The 27561-nt window shown below is 46.2% G+C and overlaps 1 protein-coding gene across 1 annotated transcript; it reads right to left on the bottom strand.

Annotated features, from left to right (window-relative positions):
• Positions 1-397: 397 nt before the first annotated feature.
• PIN1 (peptidylprolyl cis/trans isomerase, NIMA-interacting 1) lies at positions 398-26702 on the bottom strand. Its single transcript, XM_073319334.1, has 4 exons — positions 26609-26702; positions 23279-23479; positions 11656-11766; positions 398-1645 (listed from the first exon to the last, which is right to left on the bottom strand). The coding sequence occupies exons 1-4, from the start codon at positions 26664-26666 to the stop codon at positions 1536-1538; spliced, it is 480 nt and encodes a 159-aa protein (XP_073175435.1). The 5' UTR covers positions 26667-26702; the 3' UTR covers positions 398-1535.
• Positions 26703-27561: the final 859 nt, after the last annotated feature.

Genomic DNA, 27561 nt, shown 5'->3' on the forward strand with positions numbered 1-27561 from the left:
AAAGAAAAACTCTGCAGATTTACAGAACTGAGAGAAGTTGGGAAACAGTTACTGAATTAGACCCTAAAGAGCCTGATGTAACATTCTTACTCACACGGAGTTGCACCTGACTCCATGATTCCAACAGAACTATGCCCTGGGCAAGGCCCTACTCAACACAGCCACAAGTGGCAGAATCAGGCCCCCCGTTATTTGGTGGCTGTTTGATTTTCTTTCAAGACCCAGAAAGAACAAGTAAGAACAGCTTTGTTTAATATCACTGGAGTTATATTTCCATTTTAAGATCAAACTGGCCAAAGCTGCCTTTACACATGCTGCACAGGGATTTAAAAAAGACCAAAGAGATCTGAACAATCTAAGGAGGAAGGGAAGAAATAATGAATGCCAGAGCTTTGGAAATGTTCAACCGGAGAGGGCTTTATTTTCTGCTTAAGAGAACTGGAACTATACAGCATCTTTGCACTGGACCGAAGCTGGGAAACTTTATCTGGTTTGTTTTTGTTTTGACTAAACATAAGCAATGCAATGTAACTGGAAACAGTGACTTACAGAGATTAAACCACAAGTGGATAAAGAGAAGCTCTGAGAAAACAGCACTCTCTCCACACTGAAAATCCACACTGCAGTCCCTCCTTCCAAATGGCACTGTGATGTCTTAATGGAGTGACCTCATGCTGGAATGGTTAACACACAGTATTCTACATACCTTTACACAGCTTAATTGGCTACTGATCTTTCTGTACTGGGAACTACTGGCCATTAACCCGCACTTTGTTTATACTCATCACAAACCAAAAGGCATCTTCAAGTTTTAAGCCCATGCAACGGCAAAGGTGGAAGCTCCAGTTACCATTGTCTGGCAGGACCAACACAACGATCTGCACTGAGCCAGCTACATGAAGGGAAGTTACACACAGGCACCAGTGACAGGCCTTACCAGCACGGCTCTTTGTGTGGTATCTTAACATCAATTTATAAATGGCTTTGACAGATCGGTTCTACAAACAAACTGGGGTGCAGACCGAATGCTGTTTATTCTAGATAAAATGTTTCTTTTTTTTTTTTTTAAAGCAGTGCAGGGATGTGGCGGTGGGACAGAGATTCATTCCATCTTAAACACCAGAGCTCACAAGTCAATTTTGCTACCATCAATGCAGTTCTGTAATAAATACTCTATCTTTAATAAGGTGGATGTGGGAAGCATTGAAGTGTGACCTTTAGCATCGACACGTCTCCTAAACGGAGGAATTGTCAATATAAAACTCAAGCGGCTGTGGCATGCTTGAGAATTTTAACATTCTCTCTGCTTATGAAAGATGCTACCGTCTGTTAGTTTGATTACATTCTCATCCTTGGCTAACCATGCATCTCTATAGGTGGAAACCGTTGTGTCAGGTGCCACGGAAGGTATTGAGATATGAAATGAGGTTTTTTAACTAGATCTATGAAGTTCATTCGGGAGAGTGCAGGGCTGGAGTAGGGTTCCCCCCCCTTTCTTCCCCTCGCTCTTTCCTTTCTACAGGTCACCAGGCACTTCACTCCGTACGTAGAATGATGTGGATTCCTGAATCTGTGAAAACCGGTCCGCTCATCTCACCAGCCCGCAGCGCAAATGAGGCATCTTCAAAAGGTTTCTGCATCTGACCTGCAGAAAGCAGCAATGAGAAAGAGTTCAATTAAGTCAGCAGAGAGTGGAAGACCTTTCTGAGCACACCAACCTCAAACGAAGGCAGCCTCCAGGCAAGCAACAAAGTCACCAATTAATAGCTTGCAGGGGGTGTCTGTTTCCATCTGTTCCCAGCAGACACTCCACCAACACACATGACTCAGATTCAGAGCTTTCACTCACACTCCATAAACATCACTGCTGCCAGGAAAAGTGTTTCAGCGAGCTGGGGATTCAAAGGGCAGAGGAAATCTCTGCAGATTCACTGGCACAAGTGGGTGTTAGTCTTTGAGTCTCAGATGCCCTTAAGGCACAGAGAGAGGAGAGATGCGGTGTGCATTACAAGCTGCACTAAATAATTCACAGGATGCATCTGGGTAATGTCATGACCTAGATAGACAGCATGCTGAATGCTCTGGTCTCCATGTCACCAGGCTCCTGATGGTTTATCAGTGGAGACCTAGGAAAGCCACAGGTGATGCTGAGATGGCCCCTGTATGAGGGATAATAAGCGGGTGGCCTACAGCAGTTCTGCAGTGGGCTACAAAGGTTCAGTCAGAAGGATTTCCGCCACGAGGGGAGTTACGGGTTCAAGAGGGAACACGATTTTTGCCCAATTTCCTGGGACACTTTGGAAGTTATAACAGAGAAACTGCATATCCCAGCTGAAATAACGAGGCTCCACTCTGCCAGCAGATCACAGTCTCACTGTTGGGACTTGCACACCAGATGCCTGCAAAAGGGCAGAGAGCTTCCTGGCACGTAAGGAAACTTCACTCCCTGCACTTAGCACTGACTGCCTTTGCAGTGTTTGCCTTGAGATGCCTGAAGAGGGATAGATCATCTGCTCGCCAGGAACACAACATAAATCTCCTGTAAGTTTATGACCCTTGTCTCAGGGTTTCAAGACAGTGCTGTAGCTTTGGACTCTGCAGCACATTAGGAGATGGCTGCAGAAAGCCTAGAGACAGCATGACAGATGGATCAGCAGCAGTCTCTTTAGGGGGAAAAGGAGCCATTTCAGTGATATACTAATCTCTTTAGGAACTAAAGCTTTGCAGCCCCGCACAGGTCATACATCCTGGATGCATCACATGCAGCTGAGGAGCTGCTACAGAATTCATATATTTTACTTTCGGGTCAAAATCCATCCATAGTCATTGCTCTAGCAAGGCAGCAAGATGCCATGGAGGCTAGATTCCTCCTTTCAGGATTAGTCATAACTTCATCCTGATGTCTGACCCTTCAAAAAAGCCTGGTTTTATTACTGAAGTAACTGGATACATAGGACTTCTCAGAATTCTGCATCTCTCCTCAATTTAGTATCTAGAATTTATATTAATTGGTAGGAGAGGCAAACAGTTTGCCTGTCTCCCTAATTCTTATTCTAATGACACATTCACAGATAATTAAAACAGCACTATTTCCCCTAGAACTGGGTACTGAAAACCCTTCATCTTAGTTTTTAGTTAATTCTGCTACTAGCACAAGATCTTTACTTCAGACGAGGAAAGAGCCCTTGTGTGCCACACCAGAATAATTTTCCTAAAGCAAAAAGCGTCAATTACTTGCAGTTTTTCAAGAAGATAAATTGGAATGTTTTAGCAGTTTCACCTCTGAAGTAACCAGTATTCACAGTTCTAATAAATTATGTTTGCAGCCCAATGACAGCAAGAGGCAAAGATGGAGACTAAGTGTGACATCCCGGAAGTGCAGCAGCCACTTGCAGTTCTAGTGTCATCTAGTGGAGAGAGAGTCTTGCAACATATCTTTACTTTCTGCTTAAACCAGGAGAAATCCTTTTCTGTAAGTCACCAAGAACTACAATGAACTGACAGTCTCCAAATGAGCCAAAACTATCAGTCACTGCATCCTAAGATTCATGGGTATTTCATTATATCAGAATCCATAAAATGACAGTGTTCTGCACTGTCTAAAAGGAAATATTTGTTTGAGGAAGGAGGGAAAGTTTCTCACCTTGTGCAGTAACTGGAATGCTTTGAGCTGCGTGCCCTTGTAGGTGCTCTGCTCTAGCTGTGCATGAGCCCGGCACCTTTGAGCAGAGATTTTTGGTAACCGTGCCTGTTCTGCCTGTGTATGCGCACTACACACCCCCATGCCCTGTACCACGGCTACACGAGTAGGGCCCTACCAAATTCACAGCCATGAAAAACGCATCACAGACCATAAAATCTGGTCTCCCCCTGTAAAATCTGGTCTTTTGTGCGCTTTTACTCTATGCTAGAGAGATTTCATGGGGGAGACGAGTGTTTCTCAAATTGGTGGTCTTGATCCAAAAGGGAATTGCAGGGGGTCACAAGGCGGTGGGGTGGGGTGGGGTTTGCAGTATTGCCACCCTTACTTCTGCACTGCCTTCAGAGCTGGGTGGCTGGAGAGCAGCGGCTGTTGACCTGGCACCCAGCTCTGAAGGCGGTGCCTGGCCAGCAGTAGTGCAGAAGTAAGGGCAGCAATACCATACGATGCCACCCTTATTTCTGTGCTGCTGATTTCTGAGCTGGGCGGCTGCCGACTGAGGGCCCAGCTCTGCAAGCAGTAGCAGAGATGTAAGGGTGGCAATACCATACCATCCTTCTTTCTGCACTGCTGCTGGCGGCGGCTCTGCCTTCAGAGCTGGGCTCCCGGCCAGCAGCCGCCCCTCTCCAGCTGCCCAGCGCCCCCACCAGCAGCAGCGCGGAAGTAAGGGTAGCAGAACCACAAGCCCCCCTACAATAACCTTGCAATCCCCACACAACTCATTTTAGGGTCATGACCCTTACAATTACAACACCATGAAATTTCAGATCTAAATAACTGAAATCATGAAATTTACGATTTTTAAAATCCTATGACCGTAAAATTGACCCACATGGACCATGAATTTGGTAGGGCCCTATACATAAGGCTGTGTGGGTGAACCGTCCTCAGGTCCTTCTCTACTGGAAAGCCCACAGAGGCAGCTCCGACACAGAGGGGAGGGGAGAGGATAGCGAAGCACCCAGAGGGCACACATCTCAAAGAACTCCAGTTACTGCACAAGGCGAGTAACTTCTCCTTTGAGTAGCGTCCCTGTGGGTGCTCCACTTCAGGTGACCCCCTAGCAGTATCAATTCCGGGAGATGGTAGTGTTGGAAGAGAGTCCATCCCTAAAAAAAGAACTGCACTGCCTACTGCTGCAACTGATCTTGTGGCATGAATTAGGGAACAGTGGTTGGAAAATGCGTGCGGTGAGGACCATATCGCAGCCCACCAGATTTCAGCAGCCGGGATGTTTTTGAGCAGAGCTACAGATGTAGAATGTAGCAGAGCATGTAGTCACTCTTAGGAGCGGTATAACCTCAGTGAAACCATAACAGGCAATAATACATCCAGAGATCCATTTAGAAAGTCAGATACTCCCTTAGACCCGGCTGCAATAGAAACAGAGTCTAGAAAGTCTCCCTGAATAGTTTCCTCTTAACATCTAATGTATGAAGAGCTGACTCCTCTGTAGACTGATGCAGCTTAGAAAAAACCCGAAAGGTGAGTAGTTCGGTTGATATAAAATTCAGGACACCTTAAGAACTTTGGAGGAGGTCCTAAAGATACATTGTTTTCTAAGGAGAAGGTAAAGCCCATCTCCCCAATCCTTCAAGCAGAAGTGTTGGCCACCAAGGTGGCCATCTTCAGACAGATGTAGCAACAAACATATAGCTAATGGTACAAAGGATAGTTTCATGAGACAGTTAAGAACCAGGCTGAGATCCCAATGCATTGTAGGGGCTCTAATCTGCAGAAAAAGATTGGTAAGTCCTTTCCGGAATCTCGCTCCACTCAGATGTGCAAATACCAAGAAACCGTTTATTTGCACACAGAAAGCTGTAATTGCCACTAAATGAACCTTGACAGAACTCTCAGAAAGGCCAGAATTTTTCAATTCCAACAAGTAATCAAAGATTGAGGAAAGAGGAGACTGGATGGAGAAAGATGGCGCTGGTTACAAAGGTTGTAATCTTTTGGGAATGGACAATCATCACTTGACTATTATCTGCTCTGTTCATTCCCTCTGGGGCACCTGACAATGGCCACTCGCTGTCTGAAGACAGGGTACTGGGCTTGAGGGACCTTTGGTCTGACCTGGTATGGCAGTTATGTACTTCTCCATTTCTAAAGGGAAGTATGTTCAGTAGATTTCTTTTGGCTATTTAATAGTATCTTTTGTACTTCCAATGAACATGTGGTCTCTAGTCCAAAGAACCATTGAGGAACCAAACTTGTAGTTACAGAATCTTCAGATTGGGGTGAAGTGTCTGACCCGCATCCTGAGACAATAGTCGAGGTTTGATAGGGAGCCACCGTGGAGGATGAGAAATAAGTTTGATGAGGTAAAGAAACCAAACTTGTCTTGGCCAAGTTGGTGTAAAACAACTTTGCCTTGGTCCTCTCTGATCTTGATAAGGACCTTTAACAGCAATGATGTTGAAGGGTATTCATAAAAAAGACCCCCAAGCTAGGAATATTTTGTTGAGGACTTGAGAGAGTCCAGCTCCCATTCGTAATTTAGGGAGAAATGTCTGCTCAGGTCATCCACCACTGTGTTTTGTATACATGGGAGGTAAGCCACTGAGATGACTATCTGATTGGGTACACACCAGTTCCAAAGCGTTATCAGACTGAGGTGGAAAGCATTCCACCCTGCCAATTGATGGACTACATAGCATGTATGTATTCTATCAAGATTATGATGGACATGTTTTTGAATAGGGGAAGAAAGTGAAAGCAAGCCTTTCTGACCCCTTTAATGCCAACAGATTGATGTGTAAGTGCTGTTCCTGCTGCTCCTTGGACTGTGTGAGGACCCAAATATGCTTGCCATCCCAAGCGGGAAGCGTCCAATGTTAACATGACTGTAGGGGGATTCTGGCTGAACAGGATTCGTACACAAACTTTGGGTAGCTCCATCTACCAGGTGAGTGCTGTAGTACCTGACTGGATACAGATACCTGCTTATTGAGACTGCATTTATTGGATACCTAAACAGTCCTGAGCCATCCCTGGAGACACTGAAGATTCAAGCTGGCATTGCGCATCACAAAAATACAAGCTGCCATGTGCTCTAGCAGTTGTAGACACATTCGTGCTACAGCCAGAGGACTGAGGTGCACTCTTTGTATAAAGGTGTTTTTTTGTTTTTGTTTTTTTACAGCAAGGAACCTGTTGAGAGAGAGAGAGAACCTCTGCCTATTATCGAATCCAGAAACGCTCCTATTTAAAAAAAAAAAAAATCAATTTACTGAGATTTGTCTGCAGGCCTAAACTTTGGAATAATGAAGTTGCTTGACCTGACGACCATACCTCCTGAAATGACCAAACTTTGAGCAACCAGTCATCAAGTTAAGGAAAAAAGTTATTCCTAAACAATGGAAGTAGGCAGCTATGACCATCGTGATTTTTGAGAACGCCCACAGGGCAGATGACAGGCTCAAGGATAAGACCTGGTACTGGTAATGACTGTGATTGAAAGTGAAACAAAAATCTTTTGAGAAGGATGAATCGTTATGTGGAAGTAGCAATCTTTGAGGTCAAGTTTAACAAAAACCAGTCCCCTAGTTCCAGGGAGGGAATTATAGCTGCTAGGGACTCCAGCCTGAATTTCAGATGCCTGACATACTGTTCAAATGCCTGAGATCTAGTATTGGCCTCCAACCCCTGTTTTTCTTGGATATCAGAAAATATCTTGATCACTTGCTGGAGGATTCTCTGCAACTTGAAATCTTTAAACCATGATTTTAGAACTTCAATAGCTCAGACATAGGTGAGAGGTTTATTGCAGGAGTGGGTGGGTGAGATTCTGTGGCCTGCATTGCGCAGGAGGTCAGACTAGATGATCATAATGGTCCCTTCTGACCTTAATTTCTATGAATCTTGAATAGAACCCTTTCCCCCATGTTGAAGTAGAATTGGATCTATGGCTCCTAGACTCAGTGATGAGACCTCCTGTGTCAACAACGGCTTGTAAGAGGGATCCCTGAACAGGGGTGGGGAGGGGGGTTGGAAGGGCAGGGTGAAAGTAAATTAGACAGTATAATCCAAAGTAATGGCCTCCAATACCCATTTGTCTGATATTATAGCCACCCGTGCTTGATGAAAGAGAGAGAGAGGCTGTGTCCAAAAGTGAGAAAAGGGGGTTGTGTCGTGCGGTTGATTAAACCTGGTCATTGGGTGGTCTGGACTCTTGACCAAACCATCAAAACTGGTGTTTGGATGATGTTGAAAGCTGGGATAAAAGCAGTCACAGTAGTTGCTTTGAAAACCTCAACCTCTTCGCCCATGGTTCTGGAGGCCTAAGAAAGGCAGAAAACTGATCAGGTGGGATATCTGTGCCATATGAGACTTGCTAAGCTTCCTTTTATTTGCAGGCGTGTATATCCCTAAAGACCTAAGTGCTGCCCTAGAGTCCCTTAGGCTATGAAGCAAGTCATCTGCAAAAAGCTTCTGTCCATTGAAAGGTAAAATTCTCCACAGTGGATTGTACCTTCCATGGAAACCTGGACAACTGAAGCTGGGAAGCCTGCCTCATCAATGCTGTGGTGAAAACAGACAGGGCTGCAGTTTCCGCCGCATCTAGTGAAGCCTGCAGTAAAGTTTTTGCCAAAAGGTGACCCTCCTTTATTATGGCGCTGAACTGTTCTCAAAGTTCCTGTGGTAAATGGTCAATAAAACCATTAAACATCTCGTAGTTCAGGTAGTCGCATTCTGACCTCAGTGCCTGGTGATCATCCGTAGCACTGCAGTGCAGGATAGCTGAACAGCTCATCTGACCGAAGGGGTGGCTTTCTGGGTATGCTGCCAGCCCCCGTCATTGACTGAGTCCACGATCAGAGAGTTTGGTGCTGGATAAGAAAGTAAAAACTCAGAATCAGCCCTCCTGACTGGGGGTGCATGGGGAGGGCAGGCTTTGCTGGAGTTTGCCAGATGGACTTGGCTGGCTCCAGGAGGGCTTTATTAATTGGCAACACTACCTGTGCTGAGGTAGAGGTGTGCAATATGTCCAGGAGCCCATGATGGGAATCCTGGACTTCTTCCAGGGGAATTTGCAGGGTGTCAGCAATTCGCTTCATTAGGTCCTGGAATTGTCTAAAGTCATCAGCTAATGATGGCAATGGTAGCATGAGTACCTCAGCTTGTGAGGACAATGAGCTGTTTGGGGGTGGGGGTAACCTCCTTGTCCGCCCTTGCCTTTTGCTCCTGAAAGGTCTCCTCAGGCTCACAATGGGGAGGCCAGTTGGATGGTACCAGGGAATGAGATATTCTGTGTTCCCTATGCATTGAGGTCCCTCGATATTGCTGGTGGTACATGGCCTTACTGGGATCCATAGGCAAATGAGAGAGACCATATGGTATGGGGGGAGGAATCCAATGCTGGTCATCCCAAGCACTGGAAGGCAGGGGTCTGGTGTCCTGCCTTTGTAGCATCTGCAAGAGGGAATAACATCTCCTGAAGTAAATTGGAGCTCCTTGAACAGAAAGCTTGGAGTCCGAGTCAGAATGCTCCTCCACATATTGTATCAGAGCGGACAGTCCCTCCTCATGGATACCCAAAGATGATGAGATAGGCCTTCCAGAAACATGAGCAGTCAGCGACCCACCCGACCTCAGTACCAAGTGGCATCCAGAGGTTGCACGGAGCAGAGATCATGGCTCATTCAGTACCAGAAGTCCTGCAGTACGGGAAGCCCAACAGAATTCAGTACCATCGCCAATGATGTTGAAGAAGCTCTTGTGCGCGACACTGAGGTTGATACTGAGTGGGGTCAAGTATTCCACTGAAGCTGATCTCTTGGTAGTAGTAGTCTGTTACCAAGCACTGTATCACTGAGGTATTGGACTTAGTTAAAGTCTTAACGAGCTTCATGGTATCTGAAGTACTTGGAGCCTCACTAGCTCTCTTTTTGGGGCCTGAGGTTTCCGGTGACTGGGTCTTTGATGAGGTACTCTGCTGTTTTGCTCCTCTGATCTCCTCCCTTACACTTGGAACGGGAAAGCTCTTGGTACCAGTGGTGCAGTTATAGGTACCTCAGGCAACGAGAATGCCAGAGACTGGGGTTTTGGTGTCATCTTCCTTTTGGAAGCTCTTGGTGACAGAGCTCTTGATGATGAGGCGGCACTGACAGATGTGGAGGGTACCTGTACAGCCGAGTTCTCTGTACCCAGTTCTCTGAAGCCGGTCATAAGGCTCTCTCCATCATTAATTGTCTATGCTTAACTTCCCTGTTCTTACAGGATTTTCCCTTAAAAGAAGAGAATATTTTACAGGTGCTGGGAACAGAGTCTCTGAGACAATGAATGCAGTGGGAGTGCCCATAACCAACAAGAGAATCACCTTTTAAATCTTAGGGAGACTGGCATCCTCGACAAAAGAAAAAAAGTTGTTCAAACCCCTTACTGGGGGGAAAAGTTTTTTTTGTTTTTAAAAGAAAAAAGGGGAACAGAAGTTCCAACTATAAAGTGCTAAACCTACTACTACGAAGCACTAACTATGTGGCTAAAAGATTGATGGGGGGGAGGGGGTAAATAGACAGCAAACAGGCACATGCTAGACTCCATCTCTGGCCGCAGGCAGCTGAGAAGAAGCTGAAGGCGCTTCACCCGCACAGCCCTTTATAGCCTTGGTACAAGGATGCGTAGGGCACATGCACAGACCGAACGGGCACTGCTACCAAAAATCTCTGATCAAAGGTGCAGGGGCGCGTGCGTGCCTAAAGTGGAGCACTCACAAGGACCGTACTTGAAGAATCTCTCATTTAACTCTCATTTAATCAATTAGATCCGTATGTGGATATAAAACGATACTTTTTTTTACTCTGATACAACCATGTAGACTGTCCTGGGCACTATCTGCTCTCTAACATACACTTACAGCACTGTACATCAGAATAGATTTCTGCTACAAAATTTGTACATTTGCAGCAGGGAAAAGATGCGAAATGTTCAGGAACTTGCCTTAAGAACACTCACTCCTCATCCTGCTGTCCTCAACAGTGAGCTTAGGAAAAATGTGGGATTTCCATTGACAGTGACAGGAGTCCACCGCACTGTTTCAGCTGCAGACAGTTCTCGCTAGACTTCTTCCCTTTGGGTTTGTTCAAGTTTCTGTGACTTTGGAGAACACGTTTTAAAGCCAAAGACAGAAAATGCTGTATTTGCCAGCACCAATTTCCTGATTTACTCCAGCTACAATATGCAACACGGACACATCTCCTGGCATTTAGGGGGCGTTTTAAAAAAAACAAACCAAACACTCATCATTTACAGGATCTCATTGTTTTGTACTTTGTTCTACTCAGTGGAAACTGAATACATGAGCAACTCCAAACAAAATCAAAAATTAAGTGATCATAGGACAATGAATCTCAGATGATTCAGTTTCACTTGTAAATTTCAAAGGATCTTCCTTATTTCAAGTGTCCTAATAAATCCCCTGTTAATAAGTGATCGGAGAGCAGCTTCTTGTATTTACTCCCTCATCACACAGATCAACATTTCTGAAATTAATTTCCTCACCAGAAGCATTATTTTTGCTTGGCTGAAAATTGCCCCCATTCCCCCAATTTGCTATTAACCACCCCCCGCACACACTTTGAGATTAGTGCTTAATTATCTGCCTGTTTTGTCGTTAGTTCCATTTACTCATTTCCTCCTTGTTCACAGTTTGTTACGCTGAACAACTGGATTCCCATTCAGCATGGTGGAAAAAAAATCTCTCCCAAAGTGAAAGCCAATTTCATAAGCAGCATTTGTGTAACATCCTCTCCTCCTAGAATAATATCATCATCATAGCTGCATTCCTAATTGGTTTAGTGTCTAAGCAGCAAACTACATTTCATGTGCAGCAAGTCTCCTCGCTCACCGATCCATGGGAGGGGGAACAGAGGGCATTATTAATCCTCACCCCCTACGGAGGAATTTCAATGTCAATCATGTAATCTCAGTATTCAATTCGTGTCACCTACCTCTCCCAAAAGCACCCAGGTCTCCTCCCGCCTTTGCCGAGCTGCAGTCACTAAACTGGGAAGCGAGGGATTCAAAATCCTCCTCTCCAGATTTAATCTTCTGGATGTATCCTGTTGACACACGTGATAATTCATAGTCAGAGCCAAGAGCCAAGTCAGAGAGTTTGCTGGGGAGTAGGGCAGGAGGGAAATATTCATTATGAAAATGGGTAGATAAATGTAGCTTTTGTAAGTTACTGAGAGGCATTTCAAGGGATCTGCTTTGCCCCTGTGCCATTTCAAAGAGGTACTTCAGTCTTAGCATCCCCTAATGGTAAGTCTGAACCATGGCAGAAGGTCCATAACTCCCAAGAAACTAAAGCAGCACCTCAGGACTTCGCTTTGTGTTTTGTGCCCACCATCAGTGGCCTTTTGCTGCACTTAATCCCAGAAGTTCAGGTTGCACTTGCAAGCATGACTGCCACTTTAGCCATGTCTACACAACTGGCATTTACTGAGGCACTGCTAGGTCACGATAGCACCATAGGGTTGAAGTTTCCTACAATGACAAGAGGAGTTTTCCCATCACTGTAGAAACCCCACTTTCCTGAGCAACAGTGGCACTCTTCCATTCACCTTCATGTGTCTGTATTACAATGTAGTGGATCACGTAATTAACGTTTCATGCTTTTCTACAACCTCGGATGCTCTCATAGTATCTTTTACTACGGTGTGCTGTTCTGTGTATCCTAGACAAGAATCCATGACAGTGACTTACACAAGATGTGCAACAAATGGCGAAGCAGCTCCTGTGAAGCCCTAACCTCACTCACTATGCACCGGTCAGTCTATAAACTACAAATGCTGGGTTCCCACAGAACCTGTCTCAGCAATTCACATCTCAGATGCCTTTTCACCACCCAGCTAAGACAGACAGTCGTGCACTTTCTGAAGTGCTCTGCATGTAAGAAGTGAGGTTTGCAAACCCTCTTCAATGTAAATCAAGTCAAAACTATAAACTTTCCCCACAACACTGAAGCACTTCTTAGTGATGCATTACTTCCAAGCACCTTTCAATTTTCCTTGTGTATCCTAAGCCATTTCATCTCTAGTGGCTAAAAAGGGTGGTGGGAAGAGCGGGGTTGAAATGCAGAAATTCACCACCAACCAACCAAAAGAGAAGAACTTTGTACTTAAATCTACAAAAGTTTACCCTTGGTAAAAGGCCAAACATGGAAAACTTCAGCCAAATAGGTGGAAGATTTGGAAAGTTAAGGGTGTCCGAAAATGGGGTTATAATGGAAATACTCACAGCCTTAACTGGAAGCTATGTCTTACAACTCCAGCCCATGTATTACCCTGCCCTCATATCTGTGTAACAAGAAACAACAGAACGTAACTCACCTTTTAGACTGTTCCTTCACATCAGCCAATCATAGAATCATAGAATATCAGGGTTGGAAGGGACCCCAGAAGGTCATCTAGTCCAACCCGCTGCTCAAAGCAGGACCAATTCCCAGTTAAATCATCCCAGCCAGGGCTTTGTCAAGCCTGACCTTAAAAACCGCTAAGGAAGGAGATTCTACCACCTCCCTAGGTAACGCATTCCAGTGTTTCACCACCCTCTTAGTGAAAAAGTTTCTCCTAATATCCAATCTAAACCTTCCCCACTGCAACTTGAGACCATTACTCCTCGTTCTGTCATCTGCTACCATTGAGAACAGTCTAGAGCCATCCTCTTTGGAACCCCCTTTCAGGTAGTTGAAAGCAGCTATCAAATCCCCCCTCATTCTTCTCTTCTGCAGGCTAAACAATCCCAGCTCCCTCAGCCTCTCCTCATAACTCATGTGTTCCAGTCCCCTAATCATTTTAGCTGCCCTTCGCTGGACTCTCTCCAATTTATCCACATCCTTCTTGAAGTGTGGGGCCCAAAACTGGACACAGTACTCCAGATGAGGCCTCACCAATGTCGAATAGAGGGGAACGATCACGTCCCTTGATCTGCTCGCTATGCCCCTACTTATATATCCCAAAATGCCATTGGCCTTCTTGGCAACAAGGGCACACTGCTGACTCATATCCAGCTTCTCGTCCACTGTCACCCCTAGGTCCTTTTCCGCAGAACTGCTGCCTAGCCATTCGGTCCCTAGTCTGTAGCTGTGCATTGGGTTCTTCCGTCCTAAGTGCAGGACCCTGCACTTATCCTTATTGAACCTCATCAGATTTCTTTTGGTCCAATCCTCCAATTTGTCTAGGTCTTTCTGTATCCTATCCCTCCCCTCCAGCGTATCTACCACTCCTCCCAGTTTAGTATCATCCGCAAATTTGCTGAGAGTGCAATCCACACCATCCTCCAGATCATTTATGAAGATATTGAACAAAACCGGCCCCAGGACCGACCCTTGGGGTACTCCACTTGATACCGGCTGCCAACTAGATATGGAGCCATTGATCACTAAATCAATAATATTTGACTTGTATTTTGGAGAGTGGAAGGGTATAACTAACTACTCAGGCATTGAAAACATTTAATCAGAGACAAGCAAAACAGTGTCACACACAGGTATCTGAATTATGCCAGGACATACAGTTCTTGGCGGTACATTGAAATCAGTTAGTCTTTTGAGTAACAGGCTATGCAGGATTTTAGATTCAAAAAAGAAGTTCATGGAGGATACGTCCATCAACGACTATTAGCCAAGATGGTTGGGGATACAACCCTCATGTTCTGGGTGTCCTTAGCCTGTGACAGCCAAAAGCTGGGAGTGGACAACACTGGACGGACCACTCAATTGCCCATTCTGTTCATTCCCTCTGAAGCCCCTACCATTGGCCAGGGTCAGAAGACAGAATCCTGGGCTGGACGGACCACTGGTCTGACCCAGCATGGCCGTTCTTATATCTTAATGCAACTGAATGGGACATTTTGAAGAGCACTGCTGGCATGCAGGGTACGACATCGCTGCTAAATCAACCAGCACCAGCCTTGCTTTACTTTCTAAATTAGAAGCCATTAGCATTAAGATTAACAAAGGCACCCAACGCCCACCAGTTATTTTTAGGAGAGGCACTCCTGTACAAGCCAAGTTTAGTTGAATGCTGACTTTTCAGTGGCAGGAAAGGGCACAAAACCCATGAATGGTACAGAAATAACCCTGTACTGGCCATCACAGGGGGCTAGATTATAGAGGACCCAACAGGTTTCATCTCTGGTTCCTAAGACTCTGGGAAGTTAAACTGCTATGATTTGTTTCAGTGTTTATTTAGTTTCACTGGAATGAAGGAGAAATTCCCTCCTAGGCCCACTCTAGCGTTTCCCTCCAGCCAGAGCAGAGACCGTGCCCTGCACTGCATTCTTCTAGGCTCTGCATAGGTTCCAGTGACTCAAGGAAACTGGCTGCCACCATTTCCATTGGGAAGACTACTGCACAAGCTGACAGAAGGATGGTCCAGTGGTTAGGGTGCTAGCCCAGAAGACTTGTGTTCAAATGTCTTCTCTGCCCCAGGCTCCTTGCATGACCCTGGGTAAGTCACTCAGGTCCAATCTTCAAAGGTATTTAGATATGCAACTCCCACTGAAGTCAATGGGTGTTAAGTGCCTAAATACTTGTATCTGTGCCTCAGTTTCCACCTGTGAAATGGGGACAACAGTACTGCCCAGCCTCTCAGGAGGCTTGTAAGGATAAGTACTGTAAAGCTTGTGAATACGTACATCTCAGCCACCACAAAATACCTCCTCTCCTTCCTTTGTCTCCTAGTTATCTTTTATACCCTAGCTGTTTCACACTCCTGCATCTCCCATGTCAGTTTCAGTCTCCCCTTTGCATTTACACCCTTCACATAAATGTTGCAGCCACTCCAGTTGTGATTTGGTGACTGATAAAATAAGCATGCGTTTATTTTTTTGACAATAGCAGCCTAAGCTTAATAGCAGGGCTATTAACACTCAAGGAGTACTGGGGTATTATTAATGTTACAACAGCATCTAGAACCCCAAATCAGGGCCCCCTTGAGCTAAGTACTGTGCCATGTAGCGAGAGGGGCCCTGCTCCAAGGAGCTTACAGCCTAAATAGACAAAAGAGCATGAGGGAAAGTCACAGAGGGTAAGTGACTTCCCGAAGGTCACACAGGTCAGCAGAAGAGGTAGGAGTAGAACACCGATCTCCCAAGTCCCAGTCCAGTGCTTTGCCTGGATGTTAAGTCAAGTTAACAGCATCATACCTGCGTGTGCTTTAAAGAGAGAGAGAAACCGTGACACACCCCTAAAGAGGGGGAAGTTGAAGGAGGATCAATCAACAGAAGTGTGCCCTCCTCCCTGGAGACCTGTGAAGTGATCATGGCAGGAAGAGGAGCACTACCAGCTTGTAGCATTTCAAAACTCAGGAGGTGGTTCTCTCCTTTAGCGGTGAAGGACACCAGCAGGGGACTGGAACAAGTCAGTCTTCAGATTATTTATAATTAGGGAAGGCAAAGTCCTAATGCTCTTTCAGATGATACAGGAGAACACAGATGTGAGAGAGAGAGAGAGATTCAGATCTCGTGTGTGCGTTTCTCCACTTGCCTCTCCTGAGGCACCTGTAGGTGCACATGCCTCAAAGGTGGTGTCGCTACCTACTTAACTTCAAGGGTTCACGTCTAGGAAGAACTTCAGCACCCCAAACAAAGGTGAGGGAGAGCTTCTTACTTCTTTCAAAGTAAGTCAAACTTTGCTGCCTTCTGGACATCCAGTCTTCCACCTCCAAAGAGAAATGCTGGACACAGCAATTGCTATGAAAGGGGGAAGACTGTGCTTGGTCTAGCCATTATCAGCATGAGCATTCTACCAGTGAAACCCTGCAAGATCTTGGGACCATAAGGCAGGGTAGGTGTGGCAGTTGGATTTTCAATACATACAGCAATGGCTGCTGGTTCTTCTGAAGCATTCTGAGTCAGCAGTGTGCCCTTGTTGCCAAGAAGGCCAATGGCATTTTGGGATGTATAAGTAGGGGCATAGCGAGCAGATCGAGGGACGTGATCGTTCCCCTCTATTCGACATCAGTGAGGCCTCATCTGGAGTACTGTGTCCAGTTTTGGGCCCCACACTACAAGAAGGATGTGGATAAATTGGAGAGAGTCCAGCGAAGGGCAACAAAAATGATTAGGGGTCTGGAACACATGACTTATGAGGAGAGGCTGAGGGAGCTGGGATTGTTTAGCCTGCAGAAGAGAAGAATGAGGGGGGATTTGATAGCTGCTTTCAACTACCTGAAAGGGGGTTCCAAAGAGGATGGATCTAGACTGTTCTCAATGGTAGCAGATGACAGAACGAGGAGTAATGGTCTCAAGTTGCAGTGGGGGAGGTTTAGATTGGATATTAGGAAAAACTTTTTCACTAAGAGGGTGGTGAAACACTGGAATGCGTTACCTAAGGAGATGGTAGAATCTCCTTCCTTAGAGGTTTTTAAGGTCAGGCTTGATAAAGCCCTGGCTGGGATGATTTAACTGGGAATTGGTCCTGCTTCGAGCAGGGGGTTGGACTAGATGACCTTCTGGGGTCCCTTCCAACCCTGATATTCTATGATTCTATGATTCTGGGAGAAGCACACAGGAAAAGGAAGAAGTCAATAAATCTCCTGGTTTCAGAAGCTGAAGAGACTTATTGAGGTAACTTACCATTTGGGCACTGTAAACCAGGTGAAAGCACTCACACTCCGAAAGATGGGCACCTGGACACTAGAGTTCAAGCTGTAGTTGGGCCAGTGGAAGAGCCTTATTTGAGAGGCACACAGAGACACCCCTAAATTCATTGAATAGTTTGGGGAAATGCTCAGGGATAGAAAAGGGCAATATCAGACACAAAGTTTGAGGAGATAAAAAGTTTTGCTACCACATACTCCAAATATGGCTCCAGAAATGCTCCCTCATTAGCAAATATTTTACAGATGAACTACATCTGCACAGGAAGCAAATGCCACTCTGACATCTTTGATTTATAGCCTTATACAGGTGCAAATGATGCTTTACAGTGCGCACAGAGAGAAAAGGGCTTAAAGACCAACTCAGTCAAGCTACAGGCAGAGCAATTCAGGTGCAAGAAGCCATGGAGACTCTCAGCAAGGTCAGCACAGGTAGCTCATGGAAGAAGTGGGCTCTGAAGTTAGGAAAGTGGGGCCACTTAGCACAGAGGGAATCAGAAGCTGTGGGTGGCAAGAAAACTAGCAAGAGTGGAAGAGGGCAAAGCAATTAGAGGGGAAACAGAGGCACTTAAGAACAGCAGCAGCTCATGCAGCAACAAGAGCGAAGACGTAAGCAGCAATGGGAGACCTGTAGAGCCTCGATGAATGCAAAGAGTCATGTTGACAGCACCACGCGTGAAGAGAGACCATGAAGCAAAATGCAAAAATCCAAGTGTTACTAGAAGGAATGAGCTTATGGAAAGATACCACATTCTTATTGGAGTGATTTCTGCCTTGCACAGATGGTCCAGTGGAGTTCAGAGATGTCTTTGTGCTTTTGTTGGAATTTTAAGTGTTAGCCATTACATGTGACATCCACCTCTCGTAGCAAGGAGATAGAGGCCTGTCCATATTCAGAGAGGGGAAGACGAGCTTCCTCCTCCAGACCCCAGAACTACCCACAAAAGCCTGTGGCAGCCTTTGCCTTGGATGAGACATTGCAGTAAGCTGCCATGTCGTGAAGAAACTAGAGAGAAAAAAACATCATGGACAACAAGCTAACCAGTCACTACCAAACAGCTACACCTTGATTTTCCAAAAGACTGTCTGGTTTTGGCGACCCAACCAGTGACAAAAAGATATGGTTGATTTTTGTCTTAAGCCAGTATGACTCAGTCTTCTGCTTGGCTAAGTTTTGTCTATTTTTAGGGACTGAAAGAGGATAGCTTGGTTTTTAAATAAAAGAAATCTGTCAAATTAAATCAGATTTCATTCAAGCAGTTCCCAGTACAACAGTCTTCCACTAACTGAAACTGAGCATAAAACACTATTCTTTATTTCTTCAAGTCCTTGGGATTTCCCCACCAATGGTGCATTTTCCTGCCCCCCCCGATCCCAAAGGTCAATCAATTGGATCCCTTCAGCTGAAGTAATTGCCAGTACCCTACATCTGTGTAATTATGCAAGGAATTTAATTGAGTAGAGAATTATTTCTGTATCTTTAGCTGGACAAGTACTAACATCAGAACCAGGCCTGTGGGAAAGCTGCCAGAGAGTTGCAGAGAGGAAGAATGGGGGACTGACTTCTGACTACAGCCCTGTGACTATATTTTGAGAGCCAAGGTAGTTTATATTCCTTCTAAGGAATGAATGTGATGATGTGCTTTAACACAAAGATGCCAGCAGCAATGGGAGTGGTACTGCTAAACTAAAGGGGTATGCATATTTATCCCACCTTCTACTTTGTTTAGTATGTATTCCTTTTTTGGGGGGGGGGAGAATGGGGGCAGCGGCAAGAGGGCACACAAAGGGAGCTGTGTGTCGGTTCTGTATTTTATTTAAGGAAGATTAATGCAAGATTATGAGTAAGCCATTTACCCCAAAGAGGCTTGTTGTGTCTCTTGTGCCTCTGGGCAGAAGACCGTTTGTTTTCACAGCATTTATGTATGCACATTTCAGTGGATGAAAATGAATATTGTTTATCTAATTAAAATAAGCTGCTCCAGCCTAGCGTCAACAGTATATTTGCACAGTACATTTGCTATCAAAATACAGCATTCTTCCAAAATACATATTTGCATCACCCTAGAGTGCATGTTTACTTCCAAGCATCATACTAACCCTGCCAGTAAATGTACCCTATTACCTCCCATTGCACCAACACACACAAGAAGGTTCAGCCTTAATGTGCACACCCATGTTTAAAAAAGTAAAGGCACCTGAGTTAAGAAAGAATCATAAGTTTTAACGTTGAAGTCCCTGAGTAGTCAGTTTCTACCATGACCTTCATGCTGTTAGCAGCTTCTGGAGAATGAAGTTGTTAGAGTGAATTTTACAAGCCTGCAAAGTGAAACTAAATTTGGTTATCACAGCTCTGCCAACTGGCTGCCAGGTGGTTAGATGATCTTGTGGTTAAAGCACTAAACTGGGGATCAACTCCTTGTTCTGCCATGGACTCCCTGTGCAACTCTGGGCAAGATCCTTACTCTCTGTGCCTCAGCTCCCCTGTCTCCAATGGGATTAATAATCCTTCCTTTCACCAACTCTGTCTTGTCTATTTCAATCAAACTCTTCAAGGCAAGTACCGTCTCTCACGATGTATTTGTGCTGAGCCTGGCACAATGGGGCCCTCTAAGCACTGCTATAATACAAATCAAAATATCGGGATTATAGTGAAAACTAATTTAACCTACAAATTTTATTCACACATTGTAACTTCCATAATGGTATAAGATTTTGTAATGCTGGTTTATTCACAAATAATGCATCACCTCTAGCTGTCTTCAATCTATTTTCCTTATTACTCGAAAGAGAATCACAAGCAAGTAAAATGTCCAAAACTAACCAAAGTTCATCGATCTAAAACACTAACCTTTAGCAGGTTCCCTCAGGACAGTAGAATATAACAAAGCATTTTCTTTAAACAAATTCCAATCACCGGTTTATATTGCATAAAACATTGATTCCAGAGTTAAAGATTCTGAAGGAAATATCAGAGAGATAACAGCGCACCACAGTCTTGCGTTTTGTTTAAAGAGCAATGTCTGTCGAACAAACGCCTCCCAAGAGATCTCCTTAAACAATTCTGTGCTATAATTATGTTCATCAGATACAGTACATCTGCTCAAGGAAATTCTGCTCAAGGAAATTCAGTGATGCCTGACTATTTGTCAGAAATTGTAGTGGAGTTAAGCTATGCATTCATGCAATACATTCTCTAGTGGGTTTTTCTGGTTTGCTTTTTAAAAAAAACTTTATAATTTTCTGTCATTTTCAGGAGGATAATACTGGATTGGATCTTTCCAGGTCAACTGTATCCATGTGCTATCTCACCTTCCTGGAGCAAGGAAAATGCAGAAACAACTGACATAAAATAATTACGAGTGCATGTTCCTTATGACATTTGCAGGGAATAGCGTTTATCAAGCACAGATGGGAGTGTCAACAGAAATAGATTTTTTGATCATGCCATTTCATTCTCAGGAGACAAAAATACAACGATAATAAACATGATGAATGAAAGAATCCCTAATGGCCTTTATCAAGAACACAGCAGGACATTTACATCAAATAAGTTTTAATCACATCTCTCTCGTCCTCAGGCGCCACATGGGGCAAAAGATTGCTAAACATAAAAATTATCTGATAGTGAGGGGACTTCAGTCTCCAGGGCTGTCAATCCTGCACTTTAGTCTAACTCTAAAAAAAAAAAATCACTTTAAAATAAAAATTACATCCAGCTCTCATACAGAAGATTAAAAAGTCTCTCTCCATAACCTTAATCAGATGTTGAAGACTTGCTGTGTCTGAGATAAAGGAGGGCACCCAAACAAAGTTATAAAGACGACTCATTCATTTATTCAGAATAATGTTATTTGGGCTTTTAAGGGGGAGATAAGTTATGTGCAGGTCTTCTAACAGCAAAAAGTCTAACTGGTTATAAAGATCTGAAATACCACTTAGTTAACAAAGCTCAGGAGAACTTTTCCCTCTAAAATTCACTCTCTCTCACTTGGACCTAAGTTTATGAACACTTGCTCTGTACCATGACAACAGCACTCTTGCTTCTAGTATAGTAAAATCCCATGTATCCAACCCTCCATTATCCAGCTCTCCATATGAGCCAAACAACCAGCACACACAGGTCCAGAAAGGACAATCTCTCCTGTGGCTACTAGGTGGCGCTGCAGCCCCACATTTTCCCATTCTCTGGATTATCCCAATTTTTGATTATCCAATCAAGCCCCAATGCCAATTAGATCAGATACATGGGGTTCTGCTGTATCACTATAGGACAGTAAAGTTTGCTGTCCTACAAAGTGTCAATTGTCAGTTATTTGGTGTGGTGTGAAATTCCCCCCATGCAGAGAGCAAACAAGACCTAGGCCCCACCTAAATCCTCACCTCTATACAGGGGGACAGCACAAGGCCTACATACTACTGCAGTCTTGCTCTTTGCACAGAGGAGAGTTTCACCCTAAGATATAAGTGAATCTACTAGAATAAATTAATATTTGCAGCCTGGCTGTCAAACATTTCCAATTATTTTTATTTATAAAATTCTCAACTCCATGTGCACAGTTCTAATAAACTTTGCTGTAACACTCCTCATACTCTGCAGTACACAACAGCTGCTTTACTATGCCAGGTTTCAGAGTAGCAGCCGTGTTAGTCTGTATTCACAAAAAGGAGTACTTGTGGCCCCTTAGAGACTAACTAATTTGTTAGTCTCCAAGGTGCCACAAGTACTCCTTTTCTTTTTACTATGCCAATTATAACTAATTAATTAACCTAACTCACAAAGGAGATTTTCCTGAAAAGGTACTAGCATTCTTGGCAATTAATTCCGCATCTCTTTCAAAACACACTGGGCACCACCTGCTGGTTAGTCCCCTGGGTAGGCTTCAGGGCTACACAGTGTTTGCTGGGGTGATTTTCTTCTCCCCCAGACACTGTCCAATGGTTTTTTTTTTTTTTTTTTTAAATTGAAGCAGGGTCAAGGCTGTTGCGAGTAAAACCTCATTTCTGAGCCCTCCAAAAGCAACAAGAAACTTTACAATAACATAACAGCATGCAGCAGTAACCGTGCTTTACAGCTTCAAAGCACTTTACAAAATGTTAGTCCTCACAACACCCCTGTGAGGTAGGTCAGACTATTTCGCAAATGGGAAACAGGTTAAGGTACTGATCAACAGTCAGGAGGAAGACTCCCACTGACTTCACCCCAGACCCTGACTAACTTGGCCCCAAAGCAATAGGAGAGTCAATGGAGAAGCTGGGATGAGAACCCAGTCTCCAAATGCCAATCCCATGCTCAGTTCACAAGACCAAACCTCACTGACTAAGCAGCATCCCACTTAAAAGCTACTGCCAGCATTGCAAGGGACAATACGTATGGTGACTTGTCACAACAGACATTAGGAAAGACACAGGATTCCATCCCTCCTGGACCAGTTTAAGGCCACCACACACTGGAAAACTTACTGTGTTGGGAAATGTACTTTTTGTGGATCATCTGAGCAGGATATTTGACTATCCCTGTGCAAATGTTTATGCATATCTCAGGCAGATTCATCAGAATTTATAGAAACTGCATTAGGGCAAATGAAATCTTAAATACAGAAAAAGGAAGATGTTAAAGGAACGTTTGTTTTAGCTTCAAACAATTATTTTATTTTAATATAAAAATACACATTTACAAAGAATACACAAACACACCTGTCTGACATGACATTACAAAAACGCAAAGAGGGGGTGGGAAAGGGATGGCTCCTACTTTTAGGTCATTTAATCAGGGTCAGTGAATCATACAGCAAAATTGATTCCCCAAGTGGCTGTGCTACACGAAAGTCCATGTTCAAGCCACTTGGCTCAAAAACTTTGCCTTAGAGGGTTCATGCCACTAATAAGCCATTTCTCTCTGCGTGTGTTTTAGGCCCTAACACGACTTTCCCCTTTTCTACCATCAACCTCTCCTGCTTTTACTTGCCATTTATAAGCTCCAGTGCCTCATCTTTGCTCCGCGTGATCTTTTCCTGCCTCCACGATGAGGGCCTTCTGGATTGGTTGTGCTTCACCAAGAGGTGTGAACAGCGCACTTTGGCGGGCTCTCCTTGGCCGTTCTTCCCACCACCACTGGGGCGCTCCCACTGGCTGGCATTTGTAATGTGGTTGAAGTAGTACACACGGCCTACAAATAAAAGGGAGGAGAGGATTAGATTTTAGAAGTTCCTTTCAGACTCATGGCATTAACTTCTTGCTTATCTCATCAGAAATACAAGACTCTGAATTTCTGCAAGTGGGTGAGAATGTGTGGATGTCAGCTCAAATCAGAAACTGGAAACACTCAATATCCCATAATAAGAGGATGCTGCACCACTGCAGATGTCAATCCTGTCTGTTAAGATTCTCGTCTCTAACAAACATTCCTAATAAGAAATAAAGGATAATAAAGGAAGAGGTGGTGTGAGCACAACAGCTCATACACTCTAATCCAGCCTCTTGACATTAACTACCTTTCCAGCTTTGGCAAGTCACTTCAGTCCTGATCCAGTTCTCGTTGTCTCATGTCAAAACTCCCACTGATTTCTATAGAAGCAGGTCCTTAAGCCTTCCCAAGATAACCTTTACCACAGGTGAACTGGATAGTTCATATTTGTAAAGTACTAATTATTCTTATGAAAGCAGAAAACATGTCTGCAGCTTTCCGGCATCACATAACAGCGACACACGTGCTGAAGAAGTGAACTCAGACAAAAGAACTCTGCCTGTATTATCCCTGCTGAGGAGGTGAAAGGTGCTGGGTTGCTGGCAAAGAACAAGGAGATTATGTTTTGCTTTACCTCAGCATATATGTGAAATCCCTACACAAGAAGGATGAAAGGCCTGGATATCAGCGACTCATACTTTACAAACGCATCATAATTTACACATTTCAGGAAAGATGTGGACAAACTGGAAGAAGTCTAGAAAAGCACAACAAAAATGATTGAAGGTCTAAAAACCGTGTTCTATGAGGGAAGACTGGAAAAAACTGGGTTTGTCTGGGGACATAACAGTTTTCAAGTAAATAAAGGTTGTTACAAGATGTAGGGAGAAAAACTGTTCTCCTTAATCTCTGAGGATAAGACAAGAAGCAATGCGTGGTATCGGTTGGACATTAGAAAAACTTCCGAACTGTCAGGGTGGTTAAGCACTGGAATAAATTGCCTAGAGAGGCTGTGGAATCTCCATCACTGGATTTTTAAGAGCAGGTGAGACAAACACCTGTCAGGGATGGTCTAGATAATACTTAGCCCTGCTAGGAGTGCAGGGGACTGAAATAGAGGACCTTGCAGGGTCCCTTCCAGTCCCACAAGTCTATGATCTTGCAGTTGGAAGACTAAGCAAGAAATCATGTCTTTCTGTGTGTGCTGGGCACTGCACAAACAATGGGGCCTTGGATCCTGGATGTGTCTTTGGGTGCTACCATTAACAAGAAACACACCCCAATCAAAATCAACTGCTCTTTAGAATAACCAGCAAAATTCTCCTGAAGCAAGCAATCAAGAGGACAGGGAACACTCGGTTGTGAAGCCAAGACAACTACTACTGTAATCTGGAGATGCTGCAAGCTCCTGCTCTCCAAGCTGGCAGCAGCAGCTCATTCCTGCATGGGCCAGGAATTCACATGGGCCAGTCTGATTTTCACCATCATTAACCTCCCTCTCTATAACCCCTTTCAACCCAAAGGATTTTGAACCAGCAAACCAAGCACACGTCAGGCACAGAGCAACGCGAGAAAGGCAACAAGGGGGAAGAGGGAAAGGGAAATCCAGCCCAAACATACAGGGACCAAACCTCCCATTATAAAACAACTATCATGGGATTGGCAGCATCCTGGCAAACCTATCTGGAACACGATTCAAGTCAGGAACCCGTGCAAGTGCTTTGCCTCTAACCTGCACATTGAGGGTGTCAAGGCATTGCTCCAAACTTGACCCTACCCCACAGCAGAACACACCCCAGTATCCACCCCACCCACACTGGGACCAGCATCCAAGACAGGCACCTTTCCAGCTTCCACTTCCCTTGCCCACATAGGGACACCCCAGAGCTTCATTCCAGACTTGTCCATCCCCCATAAGGTGAACAAACATGGGACCTCCAGAGCTTGCTCTCTGGCCAGGTGGTCCCATACAATGGGGAAAGCTTATCCCAAGTAAGGACATGGCAAGATCCCCAGCCTGCCTCACTAGAGCCTCCCTGACCACAGAGAATCACTGATAAAGCCACTTCAACCCTGGCTCTATTCAGTGCACGCAGCAGGGCACCCGCTAACTAAAACCCACCCCCACCCCTCCCCAGCAAGGACCTCCCCCACAGGAACCAATTACCCTGCTCAAACACCCCCAGGGCATCTCCATGCAAAGGAACAACCCCACCCCAGACCAGCCCATAGGGACCAAGCAACCGCAACCTGCCCAAGACATACACCTGTGGGACCAGCCTTCTACGGCTCTCCCCTACAGGCCACAACCGCCGCAGGCCCAAACCGTCTGCACCCCAACCCTAGCGGGGCCAGTCCCCCCCCATTCCTCGCCCGCCCCCCCCGGCCCAGGCGCCCCCCCATTCCTCGCCCGCCCCCCCCGGCCCAGGCGCCCCCTCACCCGCCCGCCCCCCCATTCCTCGCCCGCCCCCCCCGGCCCAGGCGCCCCCTCGCCCGCCCCCCCATTCCTCGCCCGCCCCCCCCGGCCCAGGCGCCCCCTCGCCCGCCCCCCCGGCCCAGGCGCCCCCTCGCCCGCCCCCCCATTCCTCGCCCGCCCCCCCGGCCCAGGCGCCCCCTCGCCCGCCCCCCCCATTCCTCGCCCGCCCCCCCCGGCCCAGGCGCCCCCCCCATTCCTCGCCCGCCCCCCCATTCCTCGCCCGCCCCCCCGGCCCAGGCGCCCCCTCGCCCGCCCCCCCATTCCTCGCCCGCCCCCCCGGCCCAGGCGCCCCCTCGCCCGCCCCCCCATTCCTCGCCCGCCCCCCCGGCCCAGGCGCCCCCTCGCCCGCCCCCCCATTCCTCGCCCGCCCCCCCGGCCCAGGCGCCCCCTCGCCCGCCCCCCCGGCCCAGGCGCCCCCTCGCCCGCCCCCCCGGCCCAGGCGCCCCCTCGCCCGCCCCCCCATTCCTCGCCCGCCCCCCCGGCCCAGGCGCCCCCTCGCCCGCCCCCCCAGTCCCCCCCCCGCCAGGCGCCCCCTCGCCCGCCCCCCCAGTCCCGGCGCCCCCCCCCAGCCCCAGCCGGTCCCCGCCCTCCCGAGACCAGCCCCAGCGCCTGGGCCCCCGCTCGGCCCGCGGTACCTGAGCTGCGGCTCATGCGCTTCTCCCAGCCCGAGGGCAGCTTCTCCTCCTCCGCCATCTTCCCTCCGCCGCGCCCGCTCCGCCTCCCGCGCCCAACCCCGCCCGGCCACGCCCCCGCCGCCTGGCGCCTCGGCCTCCCGTTGGCGGAAGGGAGACCGAGGCCCCACCCCCGCTGGCTCCCATTGGTTCAGAGACAGCTGAGGTCCCGCCCCCGAGCCAGCCCCTGTCTCATTGGCGGAGAAGATCAGTGATTGGCTACAGGCGACAGGCCGCAATGATCCCGGAAGCGATTTCCGAGTCTCAGGCCCACGTGACGCGGATGGAACCCGGGGAGGGACAAGCAGAGCACGCCGCAGCCAGCTGCTCTCGGGGCTTCCTGTACCGAGGCACCGGGGGAGGTGCTAGTCGCTTGCAGTACAAACTAAAGAGGAAAAGTGGCTGTTTGGCGTTAGAAGGGGCATCGCATGACTATTAGCAAGCACGTGTTTTCCCCAAAATACACCCGGAAGCATTACCTTTCTCAAATTTTAAACCAATTTCTAGCCTTAGAAAACATCTTGGATTCAGGATGAAAAGCATCATGGAGAAGTGCTATATGTTTGTTTGGTCGTTAAATTGGTTTCCATTTTTGCTTTGTGAACTGCTAGGTGATCTTTGATTCTCTTGTTTCATATTTTCAGGGTTTCTACACAGAGCAGCAGGAAGGAACTCCATTGATGCATAATTAAATAGAGCTCAAAGGGATGAATAACCAAAATTTAGAAGACGGGGGGAGAAGTCAGTACAGGTAAAATAGAGGGAAGTGAAGCACCAAAGGTCCAGGCAATGAGATAGGAATTCAAGAAGATAGTTCAGGTTGTGCAGCTGAGGATGCAACTGGTTCGTTATCCCAGTAGAGGTCTTGAATAGAGATTGGGAGTGACTCAGTCATTATGCAAGGTAACCTATTTCCC

Source organism: Lepidochelys kempii, chromosome 20 (assembly GCF_965140285.1).
Source record: "Lepidochelys kempii isolate rLepKem1 chromosome 20, rLepKem1.hap1, whole genome shotgun sequence".
NCBI classification, from domain to species: Eukaryota; Metazoa; Chordata; order Testudines; family Cheloniidae; genus Lepidochelys; species Lepidochelys kempii.

Coding starts and splice junctions, on each gene's coding strand:
- PIN1 (XM_073319334.1), bottom strand. CDS start 26,666: ATGGCGGAGGAGGAGAAGCTGCCCTCGGGCTGGGAGAAGCGCATGAGC. Junction 11,767..23,278: donor GGCACTGGAGCTTATAAATG/GCAAGTAAAAGC, acceptor GTGTGTCAACAG/GATACATCCAGAAGATTAAA. Junction 1,646..11,655: donor CCTGGGTGCTTTTGGGAGAG/GTAGGTGACACG, acceptor TGCTTTCTGCAG/GTCAGATGCAGAAACCTTTT.